This window comes from Trachypithecus francoisi, unplaced genomic scaffold (assembly GCF_009764315.1).
Source record: "Trachypithecus francoisi isolate TF-2019V2 unplaced genomic scaffold, Tfra_2.0 Lachesis_group19, whole genome shotgun sequence".
Lineage (NCBI taxonomy): Eukaryota > Metazoa > Chordata > Mammalia > Primates > Cercopithecidae > Trachypithecus > Trachypithecus francoisi.
The window spans coordinates 46422246-46433841 of NW_022681464.1; the positions used below are offsets into that span (position 1 = coordinate 46422246).

Consider the following 11596-nt stretch of genomic DNA (forward strand, 5'->3'; position numbering starts at 1 on the left):
TGTTGCTGATCTTCCTTTTTTCCTGAACCAATAGTATAACGGAGTACCATAGACTGGGTTGCTTATAAACAGTAGAAAATGATTTCTTAACAGTTCTGGAGTCTGCAGAGTCCAAGGTCAAAGTGCTGTCAAATTTGCTGTGTGGTAAGGAACCTTCCTGGATCATAGATGTGTTCTTTTTCTCTGTATCCTCACATGGCAGAAGGGGTGGAGGAGCTCTCTGGGGTGTGTTGTGTAAGAACACTAATCCCATTCATGAGGGCTTGGCTCTCATGTTGACTACCTCAAAAAATCCGCCCTTGTGATTAGATTTCAGCAGATAAACTTTTGGGAACACAAACATTCAGACCCAGCAGATGGTTTTGTTTTTATCCTCTGCTTGCTTTGGTTTAATTCTCTCATTTTATTTTATTTAATTATTTATTTATTTATTCCTTTTTTTTTTTTTTTTTTTTTGAGACGGAGTCTCGCTCTGTCACCCAGGCTGGAGTGCAGTGGCCGGATCTCAGCTCACTGCAAGCTCCGCCTCCCGGGTTCACGCCATTCTCCTGCCTCAGCCTCCCGAGTAGCTGGGACCACAGGCGCCCGTCACCTCGCCGGCTAATTTTTTGTATTTTAGTAGAGACGGGTTTCACCGTGTTAGCCAGGATGGTCTCGATCTCCTGACCTCGTGATCCGCCCGTCTCGGCCTCCCAAAGTGCTGGGATTACAGGCTTGAGCCACCGCGCCGGCCTCTATTTCCATTTTCTTAAGGGAGAAGTCAGGTTTATTGATTTGGGACTCTTATAATATTGACATAGTGCTAAAAATGTGTATTTAAGTGCAGTTGTTGCTGCATTCTACAAACCCCGATATGTTATTTTTTCATTTTTACTCAGTTCAAAAGATTTTCTTTTTTCATCGTCTCTTTGAACCAGGGTTTTTTAGACGTGGTTTCTTAGTTTTATGTTTTTGAGTATTTCTTAGCATTATTTTGTTATTGTTTCTAATATCATTGATTTGTGGTCAGGATATGTACTTTGTATGACTTACATTCTTTGTACTTATCTTTTTAATGAGATTATTGTATGGCCTAAAATATTGTCTATTTTGGTAAGTGTTCCATAGGTACTTGAAAGGCATGCTGTTTTTTAAGTCTGCTCTATTCTTGCCAATTTTCTGCCTCCTTGTTCTATCACTTCCTGAGTAAAGGGTATTGAATCTCAGATTACTCAGAAATTGTCTGTTTCCTTTTATAGTTCTATCTACTTTGGCTCATGTATTTTGAATTTCTTATGTTATTAGGGGCATAAACATTTAGGATATTATATCTACTTGAATAACTGAAACTTTCATCATTATGACATGACCTTATTATTGCTGGAAATGGTTTTGCTGTGAAAGCTACTTTGATGTTAATTGAACATTTCTTTCAGTAGTCTTCTGTCAAGTGTGAGCATGTATCTTTTTCTATTCTTGCGGCCGCTTTGTCTCTTTACATTTAACATACATTTCTTATAGACAGCATGGAGTTGGGTATTGCTTTCTTATCGAGTCTGGCAGTCTGCATTTTAATTGAGGCTTGTAGACCAGTTTCATTTATAATGTGATACTCAATAGAGTTAAGTTTGTCTGTCATTGTGCTGTTTGATTGCTGTTAGTCTCGCTGCTATTTGTTCCCCTTCTTTTTCTGCTTTCCTTAGATTAATCAGCTACTTTCTATGATTTATTTTGTATTCTTTTTGGGTTATTATATATAACTCTTTGCTATATCAGTGGTTATTTAGGATTTATAGTATATAATTTTAACCTATCACAGTCTACCTTCAAGTAATGTTATACCACATCATAGATGGTATAAGAAAATGACAATGGTACACTCTTATTTATTTTTGTTGTTGTTGTTGAGACGGAGTCTCGCTCTGTCGCCCAGGCTGGAGTGCAGTGGGGATCTCAGCTCACTGCAAGCTCCGCCTCCGGGTTCCGCCATTCTCCTGCCTCAGCCTCCCGAGTAGCTGGACTGCAGGCGCCCGCCACTCGCCGGCTAGTTTTTTTGTATTTTTTTTTTTAGTAGAGAGGGGTTTCACTCTGTTAGCCAGGATGGTCTCGATCTCCTGACCTCGTGATCCGCCGTCTCGGCCTCGCAAAGTGCTGGGATTACAGGCTTGTGTCACGTTTTATTTTTTTTTTGTCCAGACAGTTCCTTCCTGGATCTGGGGGAATATGGATTTTGCCAGGTTTAGAATGGTTTTGGCCAATTATTTTTCAAATTCTTCTGTCTTTGTTGTTTTCTATTTGAGATTATGTATTAGTTGCTTGAGGGTTTCTCATGGTTCATCATGACAAATTATGATTGTGATCTGTGTTTATTTTGATTGTAGTTTTTACCTCTGACATTGTAATTTGCATTTCTACAGGTGTGGTTGATTTTTAAAAAATACCTTTCATACCTCCACTTACTGTCTCGAGCTTTAGTTGGGGTACAGTGATTTACTTCTAACAGATTCTTTTTGTTCTTGCTTAGATTCTGGGTAATTTGCCACTCCTGAGGCAAGAGTTTTGGATTATTTATCATCCTGTGAAGTAGAGTTTTTGGGCCTGGCTCTTGGGTAATGGACCCTCTTCTGGGCACTTTGTGAACACCAGGCATGGTTTTCTCATCTTCTTTTCTGTTGTGTCCCCCCACCGCTTGCCACCCCTTGGTCTTAGGAAGTTTCCTAGCACACATCCATTTTTTTCATTATTCCACTAAATTCTTCAGAGGGGACCTGTGCTCATCTCCAGGGCTTGTCTCCTCTGCTGCTTTATCCTCTCCAGTGTTCTGTCCTGTGATTTCTTTCTGCTTTGGTTTTACTAGATTCTTAGCGTCACCGCCCCACTCAGGGAAATCTGTCAGATTTTCTCACTTTGTCATGGCCTGGGAGCTCTGGCAACAAAAGAGCTCTGTCAAAAAAAGGTTACATTTGCTTCTGTCTTTCAGTGATGACCATCTTCATTACCTGAAGTCCACTGGGTTGAAAATCATTGTTTAATATATTTTGTCTGTGTTGGTTGTTTCAGGTAAGGAGGAAAATCAGCACCTGTTGCTCCCTCTTGGCTGGAAGCAGATTGCAGCAGAACTCCAGCACATGCAGCAGACTAGCCAGAGTGCTTTGCTTTCCTCCTTTGCTCAGCTGCTTCCTTCTCTTTTTTTTTTTTCTCAGTGTAGCCTTCTCTTCCTCAGCGAAATTCCCTGGGCCAACTATAGGTCAGATTCTCTTAGGTGACTAAAAAACTATGTGTTCTTAGAGCATCTATCTGAATGTGTAATTGTCACTTTTTTTCTGTGTTCTTTACTACACTTTAAGCTAAACAAGATCAGACGTGTTGTCTCTTTTATCTGAAGAGCTTTTTAACATATTTTCCACATTGCAAGCACTTAATAGATACATATCCATTCAGTGTATGAATGAGTGCCATGTTGAAATGCACAGTCCTTTACATTTAAAAACCTACTCATGTATTTTATCTCTATTTTGTTTTCTCCTGGTTACAGATTTTGTTAGCCTATTGAAAATCAAGAATGCAATAGCTGCATGTGAAAGATCAACAGAACATAAAAAATGTAACTGTGAGCAACTTAAAGTAAAATTTCAAAAATGAAAAATAAGATTAGCATGCTACAAAAGGAACTATCTGAAACAGATGAAACCAAATCACAGTTAGAGCATCAGAATCTTGAATGTAACAAAAGCTCTGTAATTTCAGGTATCACATTCTAGTTTTAAAGAAATATTTGAACTATTTATACTAAAGATATGTAGGATAATTTTTGTAATAGCTGACTTACCTTCTAGGGTTTACTAGAGAAGAAAACTTAAAATTGTGGAATGTGAAATTTTTGATAAAATATCACAAGTTCTTAATTGTAAATGCTTCTCTAATAATTAAATGCATATTCTTTTAAATCATAATTTTAATGGCTGTATAGAATTTTACCCTTTGGAAATCTCATTAAAAAATTGAAATTGGGGGTTTTAATTTTTTGTATTAATGCTATAAGAAACATCTTACATATCCATAGTTTTCTACATTTCTATTTCTTTGGATAAATTTTTCAAAATAGAGCTATCTGGTTAGAGTATAGGAGCTTTTTAAAAGAGATCTTTGATTAAATATAACTAAGTTGTTTTAAGAAAGTTTATAATTTATAATTTGAGTATGAAATGTATACTTTTCTCCACCCAGAGTAATTATTTTTAAAATTAACCAGTTTTACTTTTTTTTTTTTTTGTCCTTTTGAGACAGAGTCGTGCTCTGTCACCAGGTTGGAGTGCAGCGGTGAAATCTCGGCTCACTGCAACCTCTGCTTCCGGGTTCAAGCGTTCTTGTGCCCAGCCTCCCAAGTAGCTGGGATTACAGGCATGCATCACCATGCTTCTAACTTTTTTTTTTTTTTTGAGACGGAGTCCGCTCTGTTACCCAGGCTGGAGTGCAGTGCGCGATCTCGGCTCACTGCAAGCTCCGCCTCCCGGGTTTACGCCATTCTCCTGCCTCAGCTCCCGAGTAGCTGGGACTACAGGCGCCCGCCATCTCGCCCGGCTAATTTTTTGTATTTTTTTAGTAGAGACCGGGTTTCACCGTTTAGCCAGGATGTCTCGATCTCCTGACCTCGTGATGCCCGTCTCGGCCTCCCAAAGTGCTGGGATTACAGGCTTGCCACCGCGCCCGTCCTTTTTTTTTTTTTTAAGTAGAGATGAGGTTTTGCCATTTTGGCCAGACTAGTCTCAAACTCCTGACCGCAAGTTATCCACTGGCTTTGGCCTCCCAAGTTCTGGGATTACAGTGTGAACAACCACGCCTGGCCCAGTTTTACTCTTAATATGCAGTGAATGAAAAGTAAAATGGAAAGTGATTACTGATTAGCTTAGTCAACATCTGTCTGTGCTGCAGAGTTTAAATTAATTCAAACTTCTATGCAGAAGGCAGATATTATTCTTTGTTGTTTAAATATTAGATCTTGTTTGAGAATGGATTTTTAAATTGCTTGTAAAATACATACTAATCAACAGAATAAGTCAAAAGTCTTACCAGAAAAAGAAACATAAAACGTATGGGTAACATCTTAGATTCCTTAGCTTAGTCTTGGATTATTGTCATCTGGAGATATATGTTGCGAGAAGACATCTGAAGGTGCTATCTTACAATGTAGATTATGTTTAGGAATACTTGCAATGAATGTTTCATGAAGGTGAAAATATATTTCTAGTGAATGTATCAACTTGTTTATAAAAAGTTACTTTATGTTAATTACTCTAAATGATTCATCCTAATTGAGGAGTAATTACTGTGTGAAGAAAAGGTAATTTTTATCTTGTAACTTTACTGAATAATTTTCAGCATCTTTTTTCCTAATATTTGCTAGAGTTACTAGTAACAGAAGCTAATCAATTAGCAGGATGTTCATTCCTTACTACTTTTCAATTTGTATGTTCTTTGGAAGATATCAAAGTGAGATATTAACATGAAAACTAGAAGAAAAAATATTCAAGAACATTGGCACTTTATTAGGATAGTAAACCAGCGTGTGAGTGTTTTGTTTTTAAAGGATTTTAAGATAAGTATATTTAACTACAGCTGTATCTTACAAGAAGAAGAAGAAGAAAGAAGAAAGGCTGAAGAGTTGTATGAAAAAGATACGGAAGAGTTAAAAATAATGGAAGAGCAGTATAGGACACAAACCGAAGTGAAAAAACAACTTCAGCTGACTCTCGAATTGTTGGAAGTGGAATTGAAGACTGTAAGAAGTAACTCAAATGAGGTAAATTAATGTTTAGTAAAATTTTACATTTCTAATATTTTATTAATATTACTTAGAATATCCCTTTGACTTTATATATATGATGTAGCTCTAAAACAAGCCACAAATTTTATTTCATCTTAAAAATAAATGAAACTTATAACTACAACTATTTATTATAAATCTTGGCTTCAAAGTTATATTTTATTTCAGCTCAAAGACCTTTGGAAAACAATGATAACCCATAATATATGCTTAATGATATTTTGTTGATAAGTAATCTGTTCTTAGTGACATAGTTCAGTGTAGTTTTCCCTATTTCACATTAATTATGGTTTCAAACATGTGAAAAGAAATAAAAGTGATCATAATAGCAAATAATCTCATGATTTTGTAAGAAGAGCTTTATAAATTTTATCTTCTTTGTGTTTTGAAAGAAAAGGTTTCTATTGTATTTGCATGTCTACCCCATGGAAGTAACTGTGGTCTGGTGGAAGAGCACTAGAAGCAGAGTCAGAGGACCTAGGAAAAATCCAGCAACTTGCTTCTATTTTTGACCTTTCCTTGCAGAATTGTGATAACTAAATGAATTTATTGATGTATGCATACAAAAGTGCTTAGTACAATGCCCAGATCTGTCATTTATCAATACATATCATTGTTAAAACTGACTCTAAAAATGTAAGAAAAGTAGAATTATCTATAAAATATTCACAGAAAAAAGAAACTTAAGGAATTTGGAAAATTTCATCTGTCCAGATATCTGCAGACCTAAGGCTCTTACTATAGGGAAAGTAAAGGTTAGATGTTAGTGTGTAAACCCAGTTTCTAAATGTAATCATAGTTTTTAATCATTTATGTTTTGGGGTTTGTTGAAATTCAGTAAAAGCCTTTTTTAAAAAAAATTCTGAGATTCTTAAGTCATTTCTAGTGTTTCTTTTTTTTTTCTTTTATAGATTCATTGTCTTCAAATACATTTTTGAACTTTTGAGAATTTATGCTCTAAAAGGTTTGAGGTTTTGATTCAACTTTTTTTTAGTTGGATATCCAGATGGCAACTCTTTCATTGTATAAATGTAACAGGTTATTACTTATTTGGTTTCAGAAGAAATCATAATGTGTCATTTTATTGGGTGCTAGCTGAAAGTTTTCTTTGTTTTATTTAGAGTTCTCATACTCATGAAAAAGAAAGAGACCTGTGGCAGGAAAATCACTTGATGCGGGATGAAACTGCCAGACTCAGGCTGGAAACAGACACAATAAAATATCAGAACCAGGAAACTGAAAAGAAATATTTCAAGGATATTGAAATTATAAAGGAAAACAATGAAGACCTTGAAAAGACTCTAAAGCTGAATGAGGAAGCATTAACAAAAACAATAACCGGTTACAGTAAAGAGCTTCATGCTCTGATGGATGAGAATACAATGCTCAATTTGGAGCTAGAGAAGGAAAAACAAAGCACACAAAGACTGAAAACAGAAATGGAATCATACCCTTGTAGACTGGCTGCTACCCTATGTGATCACGATCAGTGTCAGTCAGCAAAAGAGACCGACAGCTTGCTTTCCAGAGCACAGTAAATGAATGCTGTCATTTACAAGAAATATTAATTCTCACATTCAGATTCTTTCTCAGCAACTTTCTAAAGTTGAGAGTACATCCAGTGGCCTGGAAACTGAGCTCCATTATGAAAGAGAGGCTCTCAAAGAAAAGACATTGGCTGTAGAACACATACAAGGAGTCCTAAGCCGAACACAGTGTCGACTGAAGAACATTGAGCACATGTACCAAAATGACCAACCTATTTTTGAAAAATACGTGAGAAAGCAGCAATCTGTAGAGGATGGACTATTTCAACTACAAAGCCGAAATCTGTTGTATCAACAGCAGTGTAATGATGTTCACAAGAAAGCTGACAATCAGGAAGAAATAATAATTAATATCCGAGCCAAATGTGAAGATACTGTAGAAAAACTTCAAGCTGAGTGTAGAAAGCTAGAAGAGAACAATAAGGAGTTGATGAAGGAATGCACTCTTTTAAAAGAAAGACAATGCCAATGTGAAAAAGAGAAAGAAGAAGGAGAAGTAAGTATCAAGAAAAATAAGTATTTTTCAAACCTTCTGAAGCAAAATTTAAAGTCTATTTGGTTATGGCTAAACACTGAATCAAGTTGAATATCAAAGTACATACATGATAAACAGTTCTGCTATATCACCTTAGAAACGTAACTTGTTTCCAGCAAATAAAAGTTAGAGCTAGGAGATGCTTTCCTTTGAGTAAAGACAATGTGACACTTAGGAAAATTTAAGCATTTCAGTTACAAAATATTAATATAGACTAACATTTATAATGTAGTCTTAGACTGTTGAAATAATTTTAATGTCTGTATGTTGCCACATTTTAGGATTATGATAAAGCAGATATAAAGAAATATTCATAAAGTGTTATTTTGAAATTGATTCAATTAATTGGATTACTTTCACAGTTAATTCCACATTTCCCAGATGAACTAAAGTGTATTTCCTATTTTATAATTATTCTTCCTCAATAGCTTTTAATGTATCGTAATTGATTTTTTATTCGTAAAAATTTTTAATCGTAATTTTATTTTTATTCATGTCAATTTGACTTAAATCTGAAAATAATTCAGTCTCAAATTACGTATTGATACAACCATTCCGTTCTTTAAAGACATCTTTCTTACATTATAATATGGGGAAAATGTGATAAATGTTAGCCAAAAACCATCTTTGATTTAATCTTCCCACTGGCATTTATAACTTACTTTCACATTTTTCAGTCATAATATGGTCATAATTTTTATTTCAAGGCTCAATGACTCTCATTTGGATATAATGTTGTCCAGTACAAGATAAGCTTAGCTGTCTGTGATTTATTAGTTTCACATTGGATCCTCATTTTTAGACTAATGAGGGGTGGTAGAGAATGGTGGGGAGTAGGGAAGAGAGACACCGCAGCTGAGGTCAGGGAGGGAAGTGGAAGCCAGGTTACCTAGAGCCTCTAAGGCCATTGGCATGTTACTTTTCTTCTGAGATGGAAATCGATTGGAATAATTTGAGCTGGTGACTGAATATGTGAGGAACTCTGAGGTTGGTTTGAGCGTCTTATTAAAAAGAGGGAAAGCACTGCACAGTGTAAAATTCACTACCACCAGTCCCACCCACATGCCTGTTTCCTTTTGAGACCTCAGAAGGTTTTTAAGCGTTGCACATTCATCAGTGCACTGAATCTGTTGTATGAGTAACACAGCACCAGTTTGGCACAAAGATAACACCTTCTTTATCCTTACCTGGATTCAGAAATAAATAGGAATGTGTACACATGAAGAAGAAGAATCAATGTGTGTGGTGATATTTCTCAAAACGTATACATTAGAGTTACATACTGTTAACAAAATTTAATAATAAGGTGATATGTAAAATCAGTAACAAAAATGACATCTTACCAGGTAGTCATGAGACAGCTTCAGCGAGAAGTGGGGGATGCCCTGAACAAACAGTCACTGTCAGAAGCTATGCTAGAGATTTCATCACAACGTCACGTTAATTTAGAAGATGAGACACGAGATTCAAAAAAGAAATTAGGCCAGCTGAGAAGTCAAGTATGTATGAAACTTAGCATGTCAACAGTTACTCTGTAGCTGGTTAAATAATATCAAGTGTTTCAGGACACCAGTTTCAGTGGAGAGCTTTCTTTTGTATTTTCATTATAATTAATTTTGTTAAAATTTGATTATAATACACATTTCTCAATCTCTGCCGTGTTTTATAATTACAAATATTTTCTTAGTATTTCCCCTTATGAAAGTTGAGAATTACACATCATTTCTCACAGAAGATTAGAGAATTTTTTTCTTTTTACAGTATATTTTTAGTGATTTTTTTCATTGCCACGTGGAGACAAGCCAGATTAATTCAGAGGATAATGTCTAATGGAATGTTCAGAAAATTTTCTTGTTTTAATCTCTACTTTTCTGTGTGAATAAAGACTTGTGCTTACTTATTTCATGGGTTTCTGGTTAACTTGTACAGAAAGGCCATTCTACAGAATAAATTAGTATTTTGATGAAAATCCTTACTCTGACTTTTTATTGGGCTGTAGTCATAGTCATAGAACTATGGACAGTTAGCATTTGCCAACATGTATGTGTCTACTTTCTCTTGTTTAAAAAAATAAAAACACAAAAATTACAAATGGGGTTATAGGAGGTCGGCAAAGGGTAGGTTTGAGATGTTTGGGTGGGTCAGGTGGGCATTTTGACAACATGGCTTCTCCGTTGGCATGCTCAATGGACATCTCTGCAGTTTAAGATACACTTTTAAATCAATTATCTTCTATGATGACGTGAGCCCTGCCACTCAATAGGAGAATCAGCAGAACCTGTAGGATCTTACCTGAAATTTATCTTGTCTATTTTAATTATTTCTGTTTATTTTAAATTTTTTTTTGGTTGGTCCCTGCAAAGGAAAGATGATGCTTAGTTTTAAATGTTAAAAATGGGCCAGATGCCATGGCTCACGCCTGTAATCCAAGCACTTTGGGAGGCTGAGGCGGGTGCATCACCTGAGGTCAGGAGTTTGAGACCATCCTGGCCAACATGGTGAAACCCTGTCTCTACTAAAAAAAAAAAATGCAAAAATTAGCCGGGCATGGTGGTGGCGCGTGCCTGTAGTCCCAGCTACTCGGGAGGCTGAGGCAGGAGAATCGCTTGAACCCGGTGGGTGGAGGTTGTGGTGAGCCAAGATGGTGCCTGAGCGAGACTCCGTCTCAAAAAAAAAAGTGCAAGTTTTCTTGCTATAACAAAATTAAATGGATACAGACAAAAAAGAAATGAAATTATAGTTGATATAGTGGTGTTTGGAATTGAAAAATATAAATGCTTACTATAAAGTAATTTCCTATATTTCCCCATTTTACCCATTTATTAAATGTGAGTATTTGATAAAATATAAATTAAAAAAGAAAAATACTGTCTTTTAATCGTAGAGCATAGGTCAGTAAACTTTTCTGTAAAGGGCCAGGTAGTATTATTTGAGACTTTGTGAGCCATAAGATCCCTGTTGCAACAGCTCAACACTACAGTTACAGCACAAAAGTAGCCATAAACAATACGCAGACTGAAGGGGTGTGGCTGCCTTCCAGTAAAATTTAGTTAAAACAGGTAATAGGTCGATTTGTCCTAGATTATCATTTTTTAATAAAATAGATTGTGATAGTCTAAAACAGTATTTTATGTATAACCGTATTTTGTTCATTCATTAACCTATTGATGGGCATTTGGGTTATTTCCACACCTAAAGGTTGTTTTTAATTCTTTGTTTTAGTTGCAAGAAATGCAGGATCAACGCACAGAGACTCTAAGATGTGCTGAGGAGATGCCAGACCACGTGCAAAAGTACAATTTAAAGCAGTATACAAAGTATCTTGAGTATTTATAAAGCAAATGACTATGTGTAGTATGAGATTATATCAGTTAAGATAATAAGTATGTCTATGTGAAGCCAAGGAAAAATTTCAGCTTTAAGCTATTTTGAAATGCATAAATTTTCTACATTTTTTACATTTTTTAAATTTTACATCTACAAAACAAAGGTAGAAAAATAACAGTTGCTCAATTTTCTACTTTTCAAATATCTCAGAATTTATGTAATTATTCCTTCAGATGTTTGTTCACAATTTATATGATTTTTTAAAAAATTATGTCTGACAATAATTATTTTAAAATATGCATTTTAGGCTTAAAATAGAAAATGCCATGTTAAAAATTAGAATGAAAAAGCGAGTGAACAAAATTGAGCAGCTTCAGAACATTT

General features: G+C 35.4%; 1 protein-coding gene across 1 annotated transcript in view; it reads left to right on the forward strand.

Annotated features, from left to right (window-relative positions):
• ANKRD62 (ankyrin repeat domain 62) overlaps positions 1–9423 on the forward strand; it is a 73780-nt gene extending 64357 nt beyond the window's left edge. Inside the window, 7 exon segments of the mRNA XM_033178401.1 lie at positions 3515–3610; positions 3613–3716; positions 5576–5779; positions 6925–7297; positions 7300–7362; positions 7365–7846; positions 9232–9423. Of these exon segments, the coding sequence (XP_033034292.1) occupies positions 3515–3610; positions 3613–3716; positions 5576–5779; positions 6925–7297; positions 7300–7362; positions 7365–7846; positions 9232–9423 (1514 nt within the window).
• Positions 9424–11596: the final 2173 nt, after the last annotated feature.